The sequence below is a fragment of the Pteronotus mesoamericanus genome, unplaced genomic scaffold (genome assembly GCF_021234165.1).
Source record: "Pteronotus mesoamericanus isolate MK-2021 breed Mesoamerican mustached bat unplaced genomic scaffold, CSHL_Meso_final contig_173, whole genome shotgun sequence".
NCBI lineage: Eukaryota > Metazoa > Chordata > Mammalia > Chiroptera > Mormoopidae > Pteronotus > Pteronotus mesoamericanus.
Genome location: NW_026555072.1, coordinates 15,659,761 through 15,686,477, shown reverse-complemented (window position 1 = coordinate 15,686,477; position 26,717 = coordinate 15,659,761). Strand labels below are relative to the sequence as shown.

At 36.1% G+C, this 26,717-nt stretch overlaps 1 protein-coding gene across 2 annotated transcripts in view; it reads right to left on the bottom strand.

The window, feature by feature from the left end:
* Positions 1 to 26,717, bottom strand: part of DMD (dystrophin) — a 1,878,371-nt gene that overhangs the window by 1,690,244 nt on the left and 161,410 nt on the right. For both annotated transcript variants that reach the window (XM_054566574.1, XM_054566573.1), the window contains exon 2: positions 11,452 to 11,513. In XM_054566574.1, the coding sequence (XP_054422549.1) occupies positions 11,452 to 11,513 (62 nt within the window). The remainder of the gene's footprint in view (positions 1 to 11,451; positions 11,514 to 26,717) is intronic.

The window sequence follows — 26,717 nt, the reverse complement described above, 5'->3', positions numbered from 1 at the left end:
TTTAGATTGATTTATAATCTTAAGGTTAATTTCAGGAGCTGAAAATAAATACTCTTTCCATATAAATATACTAAAACTAAAATTTGTTTCATGGTTTCTCATGGGAAATTTATCTGTACTTTTCCACCAAACCCTCTCCCAACAGACTTACTTATTCCAGTAAATAGACATCCCTTCCCATCCTTCCTTATCTTCAGGTACAAATGGATTTCTGCACTTTCTCAATCTCCATATCTAGTCCATCAACAAATTCTGTTATCTCTACTTTCAAAAGGTATTCAAAGTATGACCATTTCTCCCCAGATCCATGGCTATCAACTTAGTCCTAGTCACATGCGCACGCACACACACATCCAACTTGGATTACTGCAGGATCCTCTACAGCACCTCTCTCCTATCTTTACATCCTGTAGTGTAATTTATATTGCTTCCAGGCACTGCTAAAACCTCTCCATCTCCTAATCTACCACAATGGAGAAGCCAGGCCTTTGCAACAATCAATAAGGCCCTATCTGATTTGTTTCCCTAATACCACTTCACCTCAAGTTCATACTAGTTCCATTCATTGCAGCCACCTTGCTGTCTTCTGAACACACATGCCCTCTTCAGGACCTTTGTACATGTTCTTCCTCCTGCCCAGAACTTTCTTCTCCAAAATACCTGCATGATTCATTCTCTTCCTTTCTTAAGGTTTCTCTTTTTTTTAACTTTTTATAATTTCTTTTAGATTTTATTTATTTATTTTTAGAGAAAGCAGAAGAGAGGAAGAGAAACATTGATGTGTGAGAGAATCGTCAATAGGTTGCCTCTCACATGCCCCCAACCAGGACCTGGCCCACAATCCAGGCATGTGCCTCGACCTGGAATTAGTGATCCCTCACTTCACAGGCCAGCACTTAATCCACTGAGCTACTCTAGCCAGGGAATCTCTTCAGAGAAGTCTTCCCAGGATATACAATATAAAATAGCAACCCATCTTATTTGTATTCTTCCCTTTCCTTGTTTTTATATTTCCTCTGAACACCCATCACTATCTGAAATTCTATATTCTAGTTGCAGAGAGAACAAACAAACAAGTGGCAAATAAAGACAGAGAATGTCATATGTTGGGAACTGTCCTGCCTGGTTTCAGGGACTGTAGCCTTGCCAACAGGTGAGAGGGCCCCAAGGCTGGAGCTGAGCAAGGAGGCCTTGGGAAAATAGGCCACTGAGGAGACAAAACCTGTCCCTCTGGCAAGGACACAGCCCCTGCCTCCCTCACATCACCCTGCTTGGCCCAGGAGGATGGCTGGTTAGTCAATGACGGGTAAGACCCCTCGATGGCAGGGACAATTTAAGACAAGCACAGTCACATAGGGGCCATCAGGGAAAGACTTGGGGGACATGGAAAAGGGGCAAAAGACCCTTACCCCTTGGCTTTGTCATGGCCAGAGTCCTCATTCTATCTGAAAGAAGTCTCTCTAACTCTTGGCTGCTCTGCCTGGCCACCTGACCAGGTCAGTGAAAGAAAACTAAAGGCAGGTATTACCGTAAAGTGGATCAGGTGGTTCCCAGGACCAATTAGGCCTGGAAAAGAAATGCATTAAATCCTATAAAACTTACTTTGCTAAGAATGCCCTCAAGTTAATGAGTACTGACGTTTGGGGTCCGAGCATAGAATGAGATCAGTTTCCCAGGTTTCAGGGCTGAATGGGGACCACCCTGTCTACCAGGCCCTTACCTGAGGCAAATCTCTGTGTTCCTTTAATCATAGCCTTTTGACATTGATTGATGAGCTTTCCATGAATGTTGCATACCTTTGCACATACTGTTCTCAATAAAAGCCACTTCAAGAGAAGGGCTTAGGGCATTCTCCACTAGAGAGAATCATCACCCCTTTTTCCTGGCACGCCAAGAGTGTCTGGAACAATTTATTTCCTTCATCTGCAGCAACCCGGGGGAACTCTGCGGGACAGGGTACCCCCCTCATCTGGTGCCCTAACAGGGACCCCTCAGTCATATAGTGTGCTAAATGTTTCCTCTCTTAGTTTTGCAGCACCCTATGATTAAAGAGACTTTTCTCTTTGCTGCCGTGTTCAAAAGCTTGGAGCAGCTGACAAGTAATAGGTACATAAAAAATAAGTTACTGATTGTGTACTTGAGGTATATTGTTATCAAAGCACATTTCCTTAAATATACATTTTTTTTGAAGGTTAAAAACTTAATGTATACATGTAATGTTTAAGATATTTAGTCTCTGACTGACATAATAGTCTCAGGTAACTTTAATAATAGGACCACTTCCTATAAAAAATACCACCCATACATCATGTATGTTGTTGAAAAGAGTGGTTTTTCTGGGGACCAGGTGATCTAAATCAAAGAAGAGAATATTTAGTAAACTCATCTATAATTTTCATTTGTTCTTACTAAATACCAGCTAACATTAAACCAAGGGGTGATTTCACTCACATTTCTAATTAAGGGGTCTGTAGACCTTCATCGATCAGTGGGCCACAATTCTGCACAAGACTGAAAGTGATTGCTTATTATTGATCAGCCTTTGTCTACTTTTATTGTTTCTTCTCTCTGCACGCAGAATTGATATAGTGAAATTAAGGCTTAAAATGGGACAAGATTAAACAAAGGACTTTTTAAAACCCAACTCTATGTTTTGTGGTCTAAGGACTTTTAAAATCTGCCTGTAGCTGCATTACAAGAGAGGTTTCTATTGCTGAACTTTTAACAACAGATTACTGTCAGATGTGGTCTTAACTCTGTGTTCCTGCTTATCATGATCATAATTCATAGAGAATTCTAGGATGCCAGAGGAACTGTGGTAAGCTCCAAAGTATAACCCATTAAGTAGAGCACAGAGAGAGACCTTCAGAATGCTACTGAAATGCAATTCTTCTGCAGAAGCAAAATAAGGAACAAAAGAGAAATTGAAAGTGTATATTCACTGGAAATTTTAGATATCTGTTCCAATCAGATATATATTTTTAAGACTTGCAACATAAGTCCATTATAAAATAGATAATAGATATCTGATTGGTAGGTTTGAAATCTTTCAATGCCAGCCCAGTTCTATTGTTGAGTGTAGATCCCTCAAGATAGACCCCAACATTAACCAAGTATAGTGATTCACAGCTGGAAGATGCAAAAGACCATTCCTCATTGAGGGTTCATCAAATTCCGAGATGAGTTTCCTTCACACCTTTCATACTATGGGCCTGATTAAATCACTGGAAGTCTATGGCAGTGGTTCCCAGAGTGCTGTCCCTGGACCGGCAGCATCAACATGTCTCTTTACTGTCATGTTCAAGATTCTACACTACCTGCCATGTAATAGGTGCTGAATAGATAATGTTAGTGAATAAGGACTATGAGTATGTTAGTCAAAGCATGTTTCCTTATATATAAATGATTGATTAGAAAGGACATGGACTTAGGGCACAGACAGAGTATTCATAATATTCACTGGCTGACATAATAATTGCAGGTCATTTTAAGACTAGGAACACGTTCCAACTGGGCACTTGTTATAAATCCAAGTTTTGGGGCTCTCGCCCTAGACCCAAGAAAACAAAAACTCTGGCTGTGGGTCCCAGCATTCTGTTTTAGCAATCTCTCTAGTAGAGCCTGCTGCAGTGTGCTGAGGCGTATATGAGATATCAAACAACTGTACAAAAAATGTAAGGCACTTGGCATTTTCATTTTAGATCCACATGTCTATTCCTTAAGTGTATACTATAGGCTCCAGAATAAATTTTGCATGGAGGAGTAGTGGTTATAGGGCAGTCTAATTGCTCCATCATTGCCTATTGTTTTAAAACTTCATATTTTTCAGCCAGAAGTTTAATAGTAACATGATGAAACCAATATTTTATTGTTGGCCCAACTCACCCCCAAAACAATGTAATTGTCGTGCCGCTTCTCACAGCCTCAAATCTTAGGCAGATCTCCTTGGCACTCCCCACCCGAAAAGACCAAACTTTTTCAATCTCTCCATGTTTCCATGTGCAATTCCTGTTGCCTTCATCTGTCTTTACATTGTCTTCGTGTAGACAACCTCAGATTAAATGACCTTTCTTTTCAAATCTGTCCACCCTCTCCATAGCAATTAGTCATTCTTTCTTCTATGTTTCCACAGCACTTTGATGAAAGGTCATGTTTTGTTTTAATTATTTGTTATATGATTGTTTCTTCCATTAGATGATAATTTCCTAGAGAGGAAAAACCGTGTTGTGTTCTGCCTTTATCAGTGAACAATACTACACCTGCCACGTAGACGTCACTCAAGTATCAATAGATACTTGTTAAATGTTGAAAGGTTATGTTAGCACCCATATACCTCATGGTTCCAGAATACCAACACTTCTTCCCAAAATGAAAATAAATCACTAAAGCCAATGAGTTTAATATGTTTTGCTAGCTAGGTAGGTAGCACCCTAAGACAGAATAAATCAGATAACTAATGCATTTGCCTATCATCTACAGAGAATTTTTTTTCTAACAACAATCATGCTAATTGGTAAATATTTACATTTGCCAGCTAAATAGCTTGCCACTGAGACTACTCCATATTATGAAGGCATAGCAATCAACAATTCCAATTTCTCATATTTCAGAACAGAGTAGTCTAACAAGCAAAACATGTGTACCTTCTAAAACTAGCTAGAATTATTAAGAGCTCAGTAACAGTGGGTTGATCAAGAACAACGTATTTTTTAAGAAAGACTGCAATGTAAACAAGAAATTATCTGTCTTTCATTGAGGACTGTGAGGCCTATCACAATCCAATTTTCCTTTCACTAACTGAATGATATCCTTTGTTACTTGGGTAGTTTGCAAAGATTAGATTCAGGAAAACATTCAAGGGAATGGTTCTCAGTGGATTAAACCATTAGCAGAATTATCTCGCTTGCAAACACCGACACATCATTCTAGAAGTCATCTTAACATCTAGTGTGGATTTTAAGGAGAACACATGTCAATAAAGTAATACTTTGTATTTTTCATTAAATTATTTTAAATAAATATTTAACGTCTCTCTTTTTCACCCAGCTCCACAAACCCCCTCCCCTGTGAAAACTGTCAGTCTGTTCTCTATACATGAAAACGGTGAAGGGATTAAGCCAAAACAAAACAAAAGAACCACCCCCAAAAAACAACAGAAAAACTCATAGACACAGACAACAGTGCAGTGATTACCAGAGGGAAATGGAGGTGGCGGCAGGCAAGACAGGGTATAGGAGGGATAAATGGTGAAGGACGGAGACTTGACTTGGGGTGGTAAACACACAATGCAATATACAGGTGATATGTTATAGAATTGAAACTATATAATTTCATTATCCCATGTCACCCCCCAAAATTCAATTAAACATTTCTCTAATATACAATAATTTGTTTATAATTAGTGGAAATAAAAACATTAACAAATAAAACATACATAATTTACATGATTATATTGAAAACTAGAGTACTTCACTCACCAAAACCTAGCAGTATGTAGAAGTGTTAACGTTTATTGCTTTGAAAATCATTCAGAAAGATCAATTAAAAATCTTCCTCAACAATGGTTGAGTTTTGGGGTTACTAACTATTTTAAGGTAGTTTAAAGACTCTATTGGTATTGCAAGCATTAAATACCTTCTATTCTCAAGTTTTTAATGTCCCCAAACCCCCTCTCCACTTATAAAACATACCAATTTTGCGACAAGTGTCCCAAGAAAAATGCAGCATTTAGTAGGTGAATAGTCACAACAGCGACAGATACGGAAATAGCACGGGTTTTGGAGTCCAGCGTGCTGGGCGCTCCAGCTTCATCTCTTTCCTTTACATTGAGCAAGCTACCTAAGCTCTCATAGCTCATCTTGAATATTTACCTCATGAGGCCATTGGAGCAACTTTTCATAAAAATATAACTCTCAATAGCATTATTAACATGAGGATATACAGGGAAGAAAAAGTTCCTAATCTTCACTGTTTCTGAAATGAGAATTTCTATTATTTCCTGTAGCAATATTCATCTTTCTACAACAATCATACCAAATGATTCAAGTGTTACCAAAGCCTTATATGGGCTGCTTATCATCATCCAGAGATGTGGTTCACTGCCTTTTATTCTCTCTAGTGATCTAATTCTTCCGGATACCAATTAGCAGTGAGAAACAGGAAGCCAGGGCACCTGGAGTGGTCTGTTTATATCTCAGGTAAACCTTCCATGATACAATAGCCTGTTCAGTTATTTCTGTGAAATCAAGCCCCTTGTACAGTAGTAATACCCAAGTGGGCAAGAGTAGGTTTACCGTTGTGAGTATGTGAAACACAGAGTTTATTCTTTAATATTATTTATTTATTCTTGTATTATTTATTTGTATCCTGTAAACATACTTTTGTCAACCCCTGTATAGAAATATGTTAGCTGCATATAAATTTAGAACTGACACAGAGGAAAGGCATATACATATGATTGCCTCTTTCCCTGAATCTATGTTTTACTCCTATGTCCCAGAATCTTCCTTTTATATAATGAAATCATTTAATTAGCTTTAAATGTAACATACTTACTGAGTGCGTGTGCATGCGAAGGGCATAGATTGGCCCAGAGAGTATAGCACAATAATAAAACAAATAAATGTTCTCTTTTCCCTGTTCTGTCCAAAGAAGGTAGCTAAAACCAAGCTCGAGGCAAGAATGAGCAGGCATCAGAGGAAAGTGGCATAAATACATAATTCCTTCAATTCAGAAAGTATATTACACACTATCAAACATAGCAACACTTTATGTTTATGTCTTACTATTTATAAAACTATTAGTATATGTTTTCTCACAAAGTAGCCATGGACATACAAGGAAAACAAGACTGGAATAGTCAGAATTTTATGTTTACCTTTCTTTCAAAATGAATTCAAGTGTGGATATGATGGTTTTCCCTAAGGCTGCAGGGTACAGAGCTTTGTAAAGAAGCCTGCTTTACTGACTCACAATTTTAGTTTCGTTTTGCTTTATATCACGCTCACTGCGCTGGCTAGAAGGTAAATTATATGGAATTCTTGGGAAAGGTATGCTATATCAGCTAACTCATGTTATCGCTATCTTGAGTTAGTCCTTGCTTTTATTTCTTAGGATTTTTAAAAAAATGTAAGTTTAGAGAGAGAGGAAAGGAGAGAGAGAGGGAGAGAAACATCAGTGCGCAAGGGAAACATCCATCAGTTGCCTCTCACACGTCCCCTACTGGGGACCTAGCCTGCAACCCAGACGTGTGCCCTGACAGGGAATCAAGGTGGCAAGCCTTTGGCCTGCATGTCGGCGCTCAGTCCACTGAACCACACCAGCCAGAGCCAGTCCTGGGGTTCTTATGTATGGGCATATATGTCATGGCAATGAACACATCAATTTATTATCATATCATGGGCTCTTGTGAAGTTCTTACGCATACCAATAACACATTTCTACTCCATTTAAGTCAAATATAAAGTATACTGCTTTTGGAAGAATCACACAAAAAAGTGTAGAGCATGAAAATAAAGATTATTAAATCTAGTATGAGACCATGACTATCACATAACTCATTGGGAGATGGCTTAAAGCTTTCAATTGATCTAGTAGTAAAGTAAATATTTGTCCCCATAGATTGCTTTTCCTTTAATACAAACATCAAGCGCATTTTATGACAAAATTATTTTGGGGCATGATTTCAAACGTGTATTTACCTTAAATAAGCTTATGTGAATGAACTTGTATGAATGATCAAGATTCTTATTATGTGAATTATATTTGTGGTACATTTTTAAGGATTATGAAGTACCTACAAATTATATGAATAGAATATTTACCTTGAATTAATCTGTCCTATCAATGGCTTTGTGTTTATATGGAGGCAAATAATGTTTGCTTATCTTTAGAGAATAGATGTGATAGATCACATTCTAGTAGAAATTTTCAGAATCGAAGGTTAATAGGAGAGTTATTTTGAGAAAGAGATAGGGTCTACTTTAAAGTGGTACTGGCAAAGTGAAAAATCAGCTGGATTTACTACAAAGTACATTTGGCTGCAAATGATACAAAATGATAAGGCTATATTTAATCACATTGTCCCCTTAAAATACCCCTTATGTAGTTTTACAAAATAACAAGGAACTACTTTGCTATCTCTCTATACTTTACAAATACTATGTAAATGATGTGTGTGTGTGCCTCACTGATAAACATTTTAACTTATCAGATTCATTTTTATTGCTGTGTGTGTTTGTTTTTGTCTAACTTACTACATAGACTAATGGTCATTTTTCATTGCTTTATCTATCTCTCTTTATAAAGTCGTCTTCAACACATTCTTTTCCATTCAGAATTTTCCCCTTGTTCTTATACTTAGTGTACATTTAATTATCTGTACTACTGACCAGAATGCACTTATTATATTTATTTAGTGCGCTAGTAATTATCATTGGGGTTACAAAGAAAACACATTCCTGGCTTCAATGTGTTCCCATTTTCTCAGTCTGAGTGCCTTGCTCTTTGATATTTCCTCCTTCAGAGCAGCGATTTTCAACCAGTGCACCATGAGAACTTTTGAAACATGCAATACCTGACTATTTAGTTCGGGGCACTAACCTCTTTTCCCTTAGAGTGTCAAATTAAAAGATGACAACAGCCAACACAACAAGAGCCATCTGCTGTGAATGAATCAAAATTATACCTATTTTTGTCAGATTGGCCCAAAAATATGGAATATATTTTTGGGTGTGCTGCTGCAGAATTGTAGTAATTAGTTTACATGTGCCATGAGAGGAAAAAACTTGAAAATCACTTCTTTAGAGTCTTTCACTGTAGCCCAGAGTACTGACTACTCATAGCCCCCTCTGAGCTATTCCATTTAGCAAGTATCCAACATCTTCTATATGTGTAGGTTCCAGGAGCTCAGCAGATACAACTTAAACTAATCCTGGGGTTCCTACAGGCCTAGAATTCTGCTGAATGCCACGTAGTGATGCAACGAATGTGCCAAATGACATATCTCACAGTCATGTCTGTCTTTTGGCATCGCAAAGTGGCTTAACGGAATCAATTAGCTTTCTCTTAATTCTCATTATCTTCAAAATTGTATAAATATAATTTAGTTATGTACCTAAAGTCTTGACAAGAGAAAATCAGACAACATCAAAGATATATTTTTTCAAGCTCTCTAAATGAAAAATTAAAACACACACATATAAATTTTATCTCTAAATATTTTTCCTCTGCCTTTATAAACGTTTATTTATATTCCTGATACTTAGGATATGCCCAAATATGAAATTTTTATATTTGAAAAAATGGTGATTCTGCTGATCTAATTTTAATTGGTTTATGTCGAAGGTTTATAAAATAAATGAAATAAGTGGGAGTTGAATTGTGGGGGTGGGATACTTGGGAAAAAACAGTCAGTGTGCTCAGGAATGTGATTATTCCACAGCTTTTAAATATGGGCACTAAGTTCTGGCTGGTGTGGCTCAGTTGGCTGGAGCATTGTCCAATAGACTGAAAAGTCGTGGGTTTGATTCCCAGTCAGGGCACATAACCAGGTTGCAGGTCTGACCCCTAGTCGGGGCACATAAGAGAAAGCAATCAATCGATATTTCTCTCTCACGTTGATGTTTCTCTCTCTTTCCCTAGCTCTCCCTCTCTCTAAAAGCAATGGGGGGAAAAAAGTCCTCGGGTGAGGATAAAAAAAATAATAAAATAAAATATGGGCACTCATAAGGGTTGGGAAAAGTTGCTCTAAGGCAGTGCCAACAATGTATTCATAGAAGATAAGATACGTAGCTAAGGTATGTGTATTGGCACAAGAATTGTGGTAAAGGATACTTGAAAAGGTCAGTATATAGAGAGGGATGATCTATTTAGGTTTCTAGAATGAAACTTCACATTGGATTTGTCTTTGTCATTGTTACACATTTATTAAAATAACTCATTGATTTAATTCAAAGATTCAGAGTATTATGTTATGTCTCTCATTTCAAAAGTTTCTGTATAATGCTGATTTGTCCATATATTCCTTTGAAAACATATCTATTGCCTATTTCAAAATTCTAAATATAAGGAAACTTTTAATAAGGACAGGAGATACAGAAATTAAATGATACACATCCATCTGGTAAATATTCTGAGAATTATGAATCCCATCTTAAATATCTTGGAGTTTATTTTTCATTTAGTCTTGTTCATTTGCATTATTACAATTTATTCTTTTTAATTATTTGTACCCTACTTAGTTAAAAAAACTTGAGATTTTAAAAACATATGTCCTTATTTGTATTGTTTATTAATTATTAATTCAGTAAGTAAATACGAATGGAATTCAATTAGTTAAAATTCAGTAATTTAACTTCTTGTCAATATACTAAAGGGTACCTGGAAAAATCCTGCTATTAAATACCACAAAGCATGGATGATACTCTAAAACCTTTTGTAACAGTAAAGAGACCACTATTTAGATCACAGCTCCCAGCACGTTGTTTTGGATCCATTACCAAGACTTTTACAAAATGCGACAGACCCATGAGTCATTCGTGTATATTAAGAGTGTCAGGCATTGTGCTAGGAATTTTTACCTATAATGACTCTTAATCCTCACAATAGGATGCAAAATAACCACTTAAAGCCTTGAAGATAGGGATCATATTGTATTAGCTTTATATTCCCATTATCTGGATTTGATTTATTAGGTGGAGGCTCAATATGTATGTATACACACATACGTGATGGAAAGATGAGGAAACTGACTCACAAAGCATTTGGTTTGCCCAAATCCATGTTTATTAAATTTCAGTCCAAGTCCTTCTAACTTTGAAATCCACATAAACTTCCTTATACTATATTCTTAATGCTAATTTTCAAGGTAAGACTATTTTACTCTATGTTCATACATAATTATCTAGAATCATGCTATCAATCAGGAGTTGAGTTCCCACTGTAAAATCAATAAATATTATTAAGAGTATGGATTGAGGCCTGCAGAAAAAGAAGATAAACTTATCATCTTAAATTATTTGACACATGCTCTAAGTGATTGGGCCACATAGAGTCAGGATAGTTATATCAGTATTTCTTGAACTTGGTAAAGACCAAGAAAGACAAAAAAATATTATTTCAAAACAATAAAAAGCCTTTATAGCTTCTTTTAATCTGTGCCACAGTCTAGCCATTTGATGGGAAATTGCTGTTAATAATCCTCTGATGACTGATACCAAGAACAATCAAAGATACATGCTGCCAAATTAAATCATTTCTCTTTACCATATATTCTGTTGCTCCTTCCTTAGTTAAAAGTCAACATAATATGCCCCGATTTGCATAGCTAATATAAAATGACGCTCTGAAAAAACAATATGGACATTTAAATTACACACATAGACAGTTCATTTTGAATATTCAGCCAACTTATATTACATCTTAAAAAGAGAAGTAACAAAATATCCTTACCTTAGAAAACTGTGCATTTATCCATTTTGTGAATGTTTTCTTTTGAACATCTTCTCTTTCATCTACAATGGAAAATAAAAAAAGATTAAGAGTTCAGAAGCAATTCTGAATATCATTCGTGTTTTATAATCAAAATAATTATTATACTTTGGCATTATTTTATATATAGTTAAATTCATTGATAAATGAAACTAAACATGAGTGATGTTGGTATTGGATATCAAAACTGAAATGAAATCTGAAAACTAACTGATATGGTCAATTCCATACTCATTCAACTATTACATAAAGGCATTACAGAAAAATGGTCTCATTTAAATAAATGAAATACTATTTCCCTATAATGAGTGGATATTCTAGCATAATCAGAAGAACCCATTATCTGTCATAGCTCCTGAAAAACTATTCCTGAGCCTTTCCTCTTAACCCTTAGCCCCAATCCATGTCAAAATGATTTTTCCCTCCTTTGCAATACCCACGTGCTCCGACACGGACCCCTGGCATAGCCTCCTTCCATTCCTAATAATCATCAACGTCGTTTAGTTATCTTTGCATCCCTGAACTTAACACATTGTCTAGACAGATGAACAGCTCAGCATCATAAGGAAGATTCAGTTTTTATTTCTGAATAAAAATTATTAGGTCAATAATTTTGTGTGTGCTTTAAAGGAGGGGGACCTTACAACTCCCAAAAAGGTACTACTCTTTTCATGTGAGAGCCAGGAAATTTCAAATTGAAATGCAAATGATACTCTTCATGGATATTACATAGAAATACTCAAGGGGAAAAACCCCCAAGGACTTCTTATAACACGAGATTAGGGGGGAAAATTATTAAGAAAGAGCTTCAGAGAACTCATGCTTCTAAAATTTATCTTTTCTTTCCTAAATTAGAAATTAGTATTGAGTCAAATGGACAGAAAAATCATTAATCTTGATTTGTTAAAATGCTTTTTTGAGGCCAAAGCCTATCTTTGAATTACAGTAAATGTAATCATTTTAGTCAGTGTTCAATAAATGAGTACATCTTTAAAAGAATTAAAATGGAGATATTGCACATTTTATTTACACAGGTCAAAAGAAACCTTATTGATATACTCTGACAAAATAAACCAAAATAAACTTATTTTCTCTCACATTATTTTTCAGTACTAAGTCTCCATAGCTTCTCCTAAAAACAGATGATATAAAGAATTACTGTTCCCATGACAAATGTACCCATGTGCTAAGATTATCTTTTTATCTTTAAAACACATTATTAATCCATAAATAGATACTCTTATGCAATATAAGAGGTAACAGTGGATAAATAAACCTAAAACTGTTTTCATGGATGAGAAAATTTTAGTCAGCATCACTTTCTTCTTACTTAATAGTGTTACTTCTACGAGCTGCTATGTATGTGTATAGTAAAATATCAGCATTATCTGTGCAAGATAAGATAAATCATAATGGAAGTCTTTCCTTTGTTGACAAGCATGAATAAATAAAAATAGAGAATAATTGTTTTCAGACCTAATAACAACAAAACCGAACATTTCAAATGGTCAAACTGTAACCATTTTCATTGACTTGCTGTAGAAAGACTGGTCTGTATATTTATTTCTCAATGGTGTGCGTGTGTGTATGCATACACACACATATAAAATTATCTACAATTGCGCTCTCAACCATGAGTTGAGTTGCATTTGCAAAATAAATAATGTAATGACCTTTTTTGCAATTCCACTTACTCTTTCCTACATGTGCATGCATATCCTAGCTATCCAATATGGGAGAGTAAATGTCATTTGAAAGCATCCTTTCAGAGGTTTTCATTTATTTATGTTTATTTAAAAAAAGATTTTACTTATTTATTCTTAGAGAGAGGGGAAGGGAGGGAGAAAGAGAGGGAGAGAAAAATTGATCCGTTGGTTTGTGCCCTGACTGGGAAGTGAACCAGCAACCTTTTGTTTTGTGGGACGATGCCCAACCAACTGAGCTACGCTGGTCAGGGACAGAGGATAAGCACCCCGATGTTCATTGCAGCATTTACAGTCGCCAAGATATGGAAGCAGCCCAAGTGCCCATCAGTAGATGAGGGGATAAAACAACTATGGGACATTTACACAATGAGATGCTACTTGGCCATAAAAAAAAAAGAGAGAGAGAGAGAGAAAGTTTTATTCTTTGCAACTGTAGGATGGACCTGGAGAACATGATATTAAGTGAAATAACCCAGTCAGAGAAAGACAAATACCATATGATTTCCCTCTTATGTGGAATCTAATGAACAAACTGATCTAACAAGCAAAACAGACACAGACTCATCGATGGAGAGCAGGTGACAGCTATGGCGGGGGAGGAGGTGAAGGGGTGGAGGGATTGAGCAAAAATGAAAAAGGACTCATGAACATGGACGACAGTGTGGCGATTGCTGGGGGGAGGGGGTCTAAGGGGACTAAGTGGTAGTGGGAAAATACAATAAAGATGAAATAAAAAAAATAAAACATACCCAACCATCTTCACCTAAAGCTGAGTAGGAGGACATTTGAAAAGATTTGTTCCAGATGCTTTTAAGTGAAAAGTGGGTAGTAAAGCTGTATTTTTATTGTTTTCATTTATGTATACAAAAAGCCTTGAAGGTAAGAAGAGAAAAACCTTGACATTATGTGCAAAATGAACTTTATCATATAAACATCTTCACTACATATCCTCTCTTACCTCTCCTGCTTTTAATACAAGATACACTTTGAATAAATTACTTGCTAATGTTTTATTTTGGAATAGTAACATTTATTTTCTTTAACATGATAAATATTAATGTAACTCATTTTATTATTATAAAATATATAAAATGTTGTAGTGCCTCATTGTTCACAAAGCTCTTTTGCATATGTACTCTCAATCCACATGTAATTTTCCATTTTATAGGTTAAAAGAATACAAGGTCAGAAGGAATACAGCTATAAAGTGACAGAGATGAACCTGATATAGATTATTTGAATCAAAGTTCATGGCTTTTCACATTGACCAGTTTATATTGTAATGGCATAGATAATTTGGAATGCCATGAAATAATCAGAGTCACAAAAGCTGAATCTATTAACATACATACAAAACAACCATGAATTCAGAGCCTCTATTTTGAACAACCCAGGGAGTTCCTGGATTTTACAAGGCATAACCTGCATGGATTTATCCAGAAACAAAAACTGAATCTTCCTTATGATGCTCGATTATTCATTTGTTAATATTTTAAATAATAATGCTCCTATATTTACTAATTGATATTTAGTGTTCAACATTTGCCATATGTTAACATGATGGAAATATTTAACATTCAACAATCACCCAAATCCCCCAAAACATGTACTTTGCATAGCCACAATAATATTCTGCCTTTTTTCACTTATTGTATCTTAAATATCACATCCTTTTGTTTCTTACTAGAGATTCCACCATAATGAATATCTTCATGCATTCTCTTTCAGCTTCTGGTCTAGAATTACCTTCAGATAAATTACTGGGTTAACGTTATGGGAACTTCTATGGCTTTACTAAATATTATGACATTGCTTTTCCAATGACCACACCAATTTTCAAGAATTGGTACCAGACAAAAGGAAGTTATGTGGTTGATAGGACCTTTTGTTGCTTTTGTTTTTAAAGTGATTGCTTATTTACTAGATATAAGGAAATTGTTGATGCTTGTTTAAGTTTGAATCTGAAAACTAATGAAGTAGAACATATTCCATACACTTATTTATTTTTCATGTTTCCACTCTCATCAGAATACTTGTTTGCATCTTCTGCTCATGTATCGATTGAGTACTTAAAATTTTAAAACTAATTGTAATGAGATCATAAATCAATAGTTCTTAAATATTACAAGATGTGGACTCCATTTGATTATCTGATAAAACAGTGATCCTTCTCTACAGAAAAAAAATGCCTATACAGACATATTAAAATACAGTTTTATGGGGTTCACTGACTTTCCTACAGAAGATTCCAATTACCATGATATCTAAGGAAGAATCACTACTGTAAATTAAGCTATTACTCTTAGTCAATGAATACATATCTATTCCTAAATGGTCACATTCATTTTAATATTCATTTCATTTTTATTGCGCTAATAGTTTTATTCTTTTATATATTTAAATATATCCACTTCCATTGTTATTTCTCATATTACTTAAAAGTTGATCATTTTAAGCATGATTGATTAATCTAAACTTGATACATAAACATCGATAGCTAATCTAAATTTGATACATAAACATACATCTATAAATTGTTATAGAGTTTATGGACACTTATTTCAATATATTAAGAAAATGTATGATATTATAGACACGCAGCCTTACTAAGAACCATTAATGTGAAATTAGCAACAAAGAGAATGAGAAAAGAATAAACTAAAATCTGTTTTGACTAGGAAGTGATTACTTATATACTCCTGTTTAGTCATTTCAAGTAGCACATATCCCATTTCATTTTCTCTAGGGCTTGTTTATAACTGATTTTCTTTTACTAATAAAATATGCCTGGGTATATAAATGTGAGAGGCAAGGAAGAATGTCTCTTTTAGAAAAATTCACTTGGAAACTGTGCCTTGGAGGTACCAAGGAGCGAAGGACTACTACTTCATAAATTGCAAAAAATGACCAACATTGTATTTTATTCTCTCTATGGGGAAAAAGCCATATAAAATTAGTTTTCTACCATGACATAAAAATTGTATTTTATCTCAGAATTAATTAACCCTTTCTAATAAAGCCATTTTTATTCAGTAAATCGGGCCCTTCATATTTTCTTAGTGCAATGAACTTTGGCCTTCGTATTGACTTTTATGTTCCTGAGATCCTCAGTTCCCTACAAATGTGGGATAACTGTCATATTCATGAATCACTACAGTGAGTTACTGCACACAAATGACAGTGGGCAAACAGAGAGCATTGAATCAGGGGAACTGGATTTCAGTTTTACTGCAGAACTTTTTCAAATTGTGGCCTTAAAACCATCAAGCCTCAGTCTCCTTATCTGCGGAATGAGGGTATTAATTGTGTTTTATCTCACAGAGCTGCTAAGATATAATGAGATTGTTTATTTATGCAGTGATTTACAGAATAATTATTTATGAATGCTTAGTGTGTGGTGGTCCTGCGCTAGTTACTGAGAATATGAACAAGACTCAATCTTTCCCAAAGATCACAGCATAGTAGAAAACAGATATATTACAGATGAATAGGAAATATTTTATATAAGCAAAGGTACATATATTCAAAGGGTACTATGGGAACACAATGAAAGTGATATGTAGACACATGGATGTTAGAGAAGACATTTTCCTGAAGGCGATGGATAGGCTGAGTAAAAAGGATAAACAAAAATAAGAAAAGAAAAAGATAGAAAGGGAAAGATGCATCCTTCTGGGGAACTAGCCAGGGCAAAGGCAGGGAGATAAGATACCAAAAGGGTGTGGCCTTCATTATGAGCAATTCAATTTTGTTGCCCTCTCAAATGTGAGAAAGGGTGTAAGATGGGATGGAATTACAAAGGGAGCTGGCAGGGAGGCCATGGAGAGTTTGCATGAGATGGCCCCTTATACGCTATCAGCTAATACGACGAGAGGGGAAGCATGAAAATAAAGCTCCAAAGCAGTTCTATGAACACCAAGAATGATCTTCAAGACACAGGGCAGTTAATCATAATCTGGGCCAGAAAAATGTTTCTGAAGAACACTATTTCCTTGGGTACTGGTTAATATATTAATTGAAGATGCCCTTTACTTAAGTGACCCCGAAAATATAAGTTTAGAAATAGAAATAGTAAAGTTGATAACAGTTTAAAAATACACACAGTAAAGGAATATAAAGGGATACGAGTTTATTTCACTTAAAGAGAAGACTATTAAGTAATACGGGAGAGGTATTAGGGTCCGTTTACTTTCTGCTTCCACCAAAAAATGTGAAGAAAGGAAATGAGAAATAGGGGAGATTAATGGTAAACATTAGGTAAGGTGATATGATACCCCAGAACATTACAAAGAGAGGCCCCAAATTCAGGACTTATTTAGAAAATGGATTTACCATGTTATTAATGCTACAAAATGGCAACACAAAGTAGAGAGCAGAAAGGAAAATGGCATGAAAAATGCTTTCCATTAAATCTGAGTAATAGCCTTTGATCATAGGATTATAGAACGCTAGGGCCGAAGGTGACATTTGTGGTCATTTCATAGTGAGGAGTTCTAAAATAATTAAATTACGAGACAAAAGAAGAGAAAAACAGTTAGTAGTAAAGATGTTTCTTTATTTCCCACTCACACTACAATCAGTGTAATGAGGTTTTCACTGCTCATCACCCTACAATCGTTTTTTCTTAATACCATCAGCTGTATCCTTTCTCATTTCCAAGACAGCAACTGTCTGGATTATAAGTGCATTCCCAGCCCTTAGCATAGAAGATGTTACATAGCACTGCTCAATTCAGGCGGTTTAAGTTAATGAAGACAAAATTTCCTTTTTAGACCTCTTCTCGTTTTCCTTCTCTGCAGACATTAATTCCATTAACCTGAAGTAGACAGAATAATGGTCCTCCAAAGACGTTCATGTCCTGATCACCAGAATGTGTGAATAAGTTTTGTTAAAACTTACTTGTGGTAAAATAATTAAATGTGAATTGTTTTTAAAACTCTTCGTTATGGTAAAGAGAATTAAGGTTGCAGGTGGAATTAGATTTGCTCATTGGCTAATTTGTGATAGGGAAATTATTCTGAGTTATTCCAGGGGGCCCAGTGTAATCAAAAAGGTCCTTACAAGGAGAAGAGGGCAGCATAAGAGGGAAAGCCAACGAGACAGCAAGTGGCATAAAAGGACTTGGCCCAACGTCGCTGGTTTTGAAGATGGAGGAAGAGGGCCATGAGCCAAACAATGTGGGTGGCCTACCCAAAATGGAAAAGATAAGAAAATGGATTCTCCCCTGAAGCTACTGGAAGGCATACAGCTCTGTTTGTTCCTTAATTTTAGCCCACTGTGGCCAATTTTGGACTCCTGACCTGAAGAACCGTTAGATGATAAATCTATGTCACTTTAAGCTGCTAAATTTGTGGTAATTTTTATAGCATCAATAAGAAACTGATACATAAACTTTCCTATTTAAGACTATGAGTCAAGAGACAAATACATACCATTACTTACTAGATGCTGGAAACACAACTCTGTAAAAGATAAAGTTCCTACCCTTTTGTTCTTGTAGCATAGTAAGAAAAATGTACATACAAAAAGAATAGATGGTAGAGCTATAGATAAGTTTCCTGATAAAGAAAATGCAGGGTTTTGTCATCAGCATAGAGGAAGGAAACTAACTCGGAAAATCCAGTGCTTCCCTTGATGAACTGACATCCCAGCTGAGTTCTGAAAATTAAGAGTATAGAGGCGGACAATGTGGAAAAGAACTCCGGACAGAAAGAGCTGCTGCAACTATCAGGATGAGAGAGAATGAGCATGGTCCTTTGAAGGTACTAGAGAAGGAGGAAGAGGACTGAAGTGGTAGAGATGACTCTAGAAAAAAGAGAAATCATCATTAGCCAAATTATGAAGAGCCTTAAACTTTAGTCAGAAGGCAGTTAGAAACCAAAGCAGAATTTTAAGTAGGGCAATGGCACTGTAGGTTTCTATTGTAGAATTGAATTTCACAGTATGGAAGACACATTGAGAGAGTCAAGTCTGGAAACGAGAAAACCAATGAGCTAGTTATGAACCCAAATTCATGTGAGAAGTGATGATGGCCTGTATTGATCAATCACAGTGGGACTGGACAGAGGTAAATACAAGCAAGATATATTCAATAGGTATTACTGATTAGAATGAGTTACTAATTAACTGTGGCAGTAGGGGACTGGAGAGAGATACAGCCAATGATACTACTCAAACTGGAGTCTAGAGATCCCAGGAAGAAGAATCTCTGCGTCTATATATGTAAGGGCGGTATGGGAAGAATTGGGAAATACTGAGTTTGGAGTGTTTTGAGACAGGAAGGATATGTGTAGTGGGTAGTTAGATATAGGAATCCAAATAACAAGAGATAATCTGAGCTGAAAATAAAGATTTAAGGGATACAAGCCAACTGGCATGTAGCAAAGGAAACCCCCATAGTGAATGATATTACTAGAAAGGGTGCACAAGTTTTCTGATCTGAAATATCACTGCTTCCTGGTTATCTTTCAGACACAAAAGCTGTTCCTAATCTGTTTCACTGACTTATTTGCCATTCACCCTGGAAATACTGGCATTCTCCCAGGGTCCTATCTATTCTTTATCTCTTCTTGTCTTGGTCTACAATGTTTATTCTTCCTAAGCAAAGTGACTCCCTCCTCCACTCTAACCACCACTATATAGTGATACTGATGATACCGGAATCTATATTTTTCACCTTGATCAATGTCCTGAGTTTCACAGTGACACAGCTGACTCTAGTTAATACCTCCACCTAGATGTCCTGCAGGTACCTTAACAGTATCATTCATCTTCCTAAATAAATTCAGGTATTCTACTCCTCCTGTCAATTAATAGCATCATCATTCATCTGGTAAGTAAATTAGTAACCCTGGAGTCATTACTCAAGTTTGAGAAATACTTGTCCCGAGGTTAAAGCCATATTATTTAGAATGGCATAAAAGGGATTCACAATTTGACTCCAAATACTTCTGTAAACTTAATATCCATCATGACTGTTGGCACTCACACATATCCCCTGACCCCTCTACACACATATCTGCCAGGCCTACCCTAGACACCCAAATCAAATATCTTCCTGAATAAGCTATGCACTTTCTTTAGTCCTTTGTTCATGCAGTCCCTGAAATGTGACTTAACTTGCGCTTTCAAAATCAGGTTCAAATGTTGGATTTGCTCAATCACCCTTCTGTCCTTGGCAGAACTCAGCAATTAATTCTTCTGGTATATACATCCATTTTAGCATTTTTCAAACTGTACCATTATTATACAGGGGTATGTACACACATACACTCACACACAAACATGTTACTCTTTTCTGTAGTGCAGTCTACATACTACCCATCACTCCCTATATAGGACCACACTTAGATGGGAAGACTATTACATCTTTGTAACTTCTGTCCACCCAGTATGGTATTTCAAGCAGAAAGAGGCACTTAGTAAGAGCTGGTCGAGTAAATCAAATGATTAATCAATACCACAATTAAATCTGAGACCTAATAGGTCCCAAGCCAATGTCTTTTCTCTCCACCTCACCCTGCTGCTCAAACTGCTCTGTTAATTATAAGCCTTCAGTCTTTATCATCAATTCATTTCTTTAAAAATCCATTGAGCACCCACCAGGTATTAAATCACTTTTTAATATTTTCTCCCATGATTTGGCCTTGGGACTGAGGTATTTATTTTCATCACTACATTGGGAAAAAAAATGTAGAGAATATTTCTTGCAAAAAATCTGCCTTGATTTTTCCGGGTAAATTACATTCTGGAATATGATGAAATCATCCTTTATCTTTCATGACTGTCATGGCTCCTAACACAATGTAAAATAATAAAATGCTACAATGACCCGTCTGACTCTACCTCCTCTGTAAATGGGGCTTCTTTCTCATGGGAGTCAATTGCTTGTTATTGTAGGGAGTCGATGGGCCCAGAAAATAATTGGAACAGCCATGTCAGCTCATATTGGATAAAAGTTCTCTCCCATCCCCTGCCACATAATCATAGAATCTGTGCTATATTAACACATTGGAGTTGTGGCTGGAGGCTTACATAAGCACATAATTGCATATTCATACAAATAAAACCATATATATTGAAAATACAATGCAAGAGTTATAGAAATATTTTCACGTACGCTATAGAAGTTAGCATGGAATACAGCATTATGACGATGAGGCAGAAGAATCATATTAAAATGGAAGAGAAGGCAGAACTGTCACAGTATAGTGAAAAGGTCCTCGGTGGTGAGTTGGAAAGCAGAGTGCCTTGCAGTAGATGGCACAAATGTACGTTCTAGTTCCCTTTGGATTCTATTCACACATCAAGAATGTGTATCAGATACAGTATAGGTTAGTGGTTAAACCCGTTCACTCCAGCATCAAACAGTGTGGGTGTGGGTTCAAATCCCAGCTCCACTTCTCACTAGCTCTATGACTGTAGGCAAGTCGTTTAACCTCTCTGTGTCTCATTGTGTCCGTCTGTATCATGGGACTAAAAAGAACAGTACAGGACTGTGGATACTAAAAGCGACAGACTTATGATACACGTTTCTACTGGGAAACTTAAGGAAAAACTAGAGAGAGAAAAGCTATCAACATTCATTCCTGGTTACACCACGACCTCCTATGAGCCATTTGCATCAACTGAATTATCTTGTAAAATAGACAGAATTTCTAGGAGGCAGTCATATTAACAATTAGTAAGATTTTTTTTTTTAGTATTTATAAATGTGCAGCAATTAGACTTTTCTTGATTTGAAAGATAAAGGAAAAATATGAAATGGTATTAGAATAAATTATACCTCCTCATGCCAAGAAGAATGAAATCTGTGCATAGCAATGATGAGAGTAATGAATATTTCTGTGGCACATTATAATTCACAAAGTGACTTATACCATTTTGTTTAAACATGAATATGTGGGTGGAGACTTGTTATGGGTAAAAATAAGCTACTATTAATTAGCATGCAGGCCTGAAATATACTTTAGTAGTGCATCGTGAAAAAGATCACTTATTTTTGTTAAAAACAATCAGACATGGGCTGATTAGGGCAGGGTAAATCAAAATAAGATCAAGGCCTCTGGTATAATTCAAAGGTGAAATTAAATACTTGGATACTGTGGCAGAACTGCTAACTAGGTATCTGCTTCCATACCTCGACCTAGTCAATTTTAGTTTTGAAATATTCAATTTTTATACTAAAAAAGAAAAAAAGGATTACTCTGTGGCCTATATTTACCTATTTTAATGGATTACAGAATAGTTCTTTTCAAATAAAAAGGAAAGCAATCAGCCAAAGTGCACAACAGCCATTTCCAAATGTTTGTGCCAATGAGATCCTTGAGAAAGAGACAACAGCTAAAACACAGAGTCCTTTTTGGGTGTATTCTAAAGGGATATTTAAGTCATGAGGTATATTTGTTAGACTTGCACTACGGTGTAAAGGTTGAAAAAAATGGTACCGTAGATACAGCTAATGCCTCATGCTCTGTTTCCTTGACCCAGCCTGAATTTATCTGTAACTGGGAACAAATTCTGTGGTCGCTGAAGATTTCCAGCTCCAAGCACATGCATCTCTCTGCTTCTTTGCATTAAGGCTTCTTCCTGTTCTAGGAGGATGTGGTAAGCCCATCCGCACGGGGAGCCCAGAATGACAGATTTCAATCTCCCAAGGTGCAATCCACAATTAAAGAAAGACAGGAATTAAAGAGAGCCCAGTGGAATGATTGTTGGGCATGTTCTCTAAGGCTCCTCAACAGTCACAGGGGATACTGATCTCAGAATGACCCACAGTATCACCTCTATTGCTTGTTCTCCCTTCCCTACTCTTTTCCCCTATCTCCCGCCCCCTTATGCCTCTGGGGATCACTTCCCAAAAGAACTACCTACAACAGTTCTTGTTTGAGTTAGCTTTTTGAGTAATTCAAACTAACCCATATGGGTACTAGGCCCAAGTTACTTGACTTGATCTTGTATTAGTTAGCCTTAGGTGTCTCTTAAGTAACACTAAGCCTCAGTTTTCTAGTTGTGTAAAATGGAAATAATCACAGTAACAAATGCCTAGTTTTGTTTTGGTGAGACATCTTGTAAAGGATCAGGCGTAGTCTTAAGCAAGGACTTAGTACAAAATAAGAAGAGTCAATATAGATAATTATTCTTCCTAACTAGACATTGAATTGCATTAAAATTTCTGGGCAGGTTGGTAAATTGTATTATGTGCTCACGATTCATTCATCTCTCTCCCTGTTTGCCCTGGATCACCCTAAGTGGATTTTACTTCCCACCTCATTGATGTGGGGCTTCATCATGTGACTTTCCTTGACCAATGAAATATGAGTAGTCATCATTATGTCGGTTCTGAGCTAGAGAGTTAATAATTGTGATGTGTTTTCACTCCTCTTCGTTTTTCCTCCCTTTGCCAGTGGAAGATCATGCCTCAAGTAGATTAGGTTCCCCCCAAAAGAAAATCATGTGTGGAATTGACCTGAACCCAAAGCAAAGATTGAAGCAGACACGGGAATAAGAAATAAACGCCATTGTAAGTCATAGAGATTTTTTTTTTTTTACAGAGCATTAGCCTAGAATAAAGCTAATATAGCAGGTAAATAGTAATTATGTCCTAGAGAATAAAATAGTTGGCTTTATTGAACTTAAACTTAATATAAATTGATTTATAGCTTTAAAATGAGGTATTAAAAACTCTCTGAAAGCCTTCCATTTAGAATATATTATCATTTCTATATTGGTGTGTCTCCTTACCATGCCATTCACAATTTAAATATTAAAGCAAGGATGCTTTTCTTATAGACAGCTAAGTTATTAGCATAGACTGAAATCTATGAAGGTACTTTTAGGGGAGAGCATAGTGTAAGGAAATTCAGTGAATTATTGTATCAGCAGCAGTCAGGACTGAGACTGCTCATTTTTACCTTGTGCTAAATACAGAAAGCACTTAAAACAGAAATAAAGTTTGAGAGCGATCATTCATTCCCTCTTCACCCAATAAGGAAGTCTTAAACCAGTGTTTGCGCAAGATCAAGCCAAAAAGTATAAATAGAATAAATGCCAAACATTTTCCAGCATAAACAGGGGAAATTTTGCAGTCAGCGAAAAAAGAGCATTAGAATCTGTCTTTTAGGACAAATTTCAGAAAATTATTACTGATAATCCAAAAGAAGTCCCGGGAGCTAATCAAAGGAGCGGTTTGGAGAGTTAATCAAGTGCCAATGCTAATAGATGATCCAAGTGGCAGAGCTGAGAGAACAGAGTCCCACAATCAATTTTTATTCAGCTCGAGGTTGCTAATACTGATGATAAGTGGTTACCGACAGCTTCTCCCAAGATTCCTAATGAAAGATTTCTCTCTCTTTTTTTTTCAAGTTTATTATGTCTTTGGATAAAAAATGTATTTGTTTCTCGTCTAAGATCTGTGACAGGACTACACTAAGAATACTTTCCTAGGTGCACACAGGCAATGATAAGTTTGATCTGCATCGTGACTAATAATTGATGTGAATTTAGGTTAGCATGTAAATTAAGTAATTATAAAAAGTTCCCAAATTAACGCATTTGTTTGCACTTAAGTTCAGTTGCGATGAACTTGTAAAGGGAAATAGAGCTTAGAATTATAAAAGATTTGAAAAGCTGTATTCTTACAAATGACAACATATTTAACAAACAGTAGACGAATTTGAGGTTTTAAAGGAATTTGATGAGTCAAAAAAAGAGCTTTTCTTAACTAGAGTTTTCTTCATCTTATGCCTACAAATACTAAATTCTAGTCATTATAAAAGGGATGAAATTAGCAAATGGCTTTCCCCTATGACAACGTCTGAACTTGAAACAGTTTTATATCTTTATGTATGATTTTGTATTTTCATATTTAGATTTGCAGGAATGGTAGCACACTGCAAACATTGCTTTCTGATTACAGGACGTTAAGTGATTGTAAAGTAGAACCTCCAAATGTTCCAAAGTTTGTAAATGGAGGACATTAGCATTCCCCGATTTTAAGGTTTCTTTATTATGCTGTTTCTACTAAACAGATCATAAAGGAATGGCTCCTCTGAGTTTCAATAATCTAGTGATTTTAGCTCTGAATCAGACTATCTCAATGTGAATAGTGGCGCTGCTGCTTATCAGCACCAGCACCTCAGTTTTCTTGCCTTAAGCAATAACAGTAGCGCTGATGCAGCACTGTTGCGAGCCTTGAGTGAATGCTCCCACCTGGACCTCAGCACTACTACTAACTAGTTTTGTGGACCACAGTGAAAATCATTTCATCATATCGAACTCAATTTCCTAAGTTTAAAACAAATACGAGTTTGAAATAGGTCACCTTCCTGTGTCTCCTCAGACCTAAAATCCTATCATTTCATTATTATTATTTTTAGATTTTTAAACTTTTTTTTAGAGAGAGGGGAAGTGAGGGAGAAAGAGAGGGAGAGAATCAATGCGTGGTCGCCTCTTGTGCGCTCCCTACTGGGGGCCTGGCCCGCAACACAGCCACGTGCCCTGAGTGGAAATTGAACTGGTGACCCTTTGGTTTGTAGGTTGGTGTTCAAACCACTGAGCCACACCAGCCAGGGCTAGCATCTGCTTCTTTAAGCAGGTGTTCTTTCTTCTCAGGAGGCACATAGCTCTGGAGCCATATGATTGAATTCGAAGGGCAGCCTAGCTACTTTCTAGCTGGGTTTCCTTGAGTTCGTTGCATAACTTCTCCCTTTAGTTTCCTCATCTGTAAAAGAGCTATAAAAATAATAGATGTCTCATAGCATTGTTGTGAGGATTAAATGAGCCATTAGCTTTAAAGGGCATAAAAATTCTCTGGCCCAAAATAAATAAACATTGTTATTCTTATCCTAAGATCCAATGACTCTGAATATGACTATAGGGTGAATTCTTAAAATTGCGAGCAAAATTTGATGAGTGTATACAAAGGAGAGTCTGCAGTCTTTAGTAGATTCCCAGAGGGATTCATGGCTTGAAAAATGTCCTCTGGCTCTTATTCCCATTAATAATCCATGTTTTATTCTTTTTCATGAACACAGGCATTAATAGCAATAGGCCAACTTGTATTATTTTTCCTCAACTTGGCTTTGTCAATGCTTATTTAAGGAAACTTCTGTTCTTTTTTTCCTTTTCCTAATATGTCATTCTTTTTATGGATCTATACATAATCGCTGGGTTGAAATAAAGTGTAGTTATACAGGCTTCTACTACACTCCTTAACCAGCCTAAGAAATAGTGGGCTTTCTTCATATTCCTTCAGGTATTTACTTTTCAGTCACCTAGGTTTAGGCACTTACTATTTTTTTTTTTAAGTTTTTTACATCTAAGTATACATGAATGCAATTTTCCTTACAACTCATTTTGTTGCAAAGTCCTTTCTGAGAAGAACACAGCTTCTTTTGTAATATTTCATGATGCTAAGTATTGACATAATGCAGTATAGCAATTGAGACAGCAAGATGTCTGTTAACTGTTTCAGACATTTACGCTTAATTTGCCATATATCTTTATCGCACACTTTTCTTT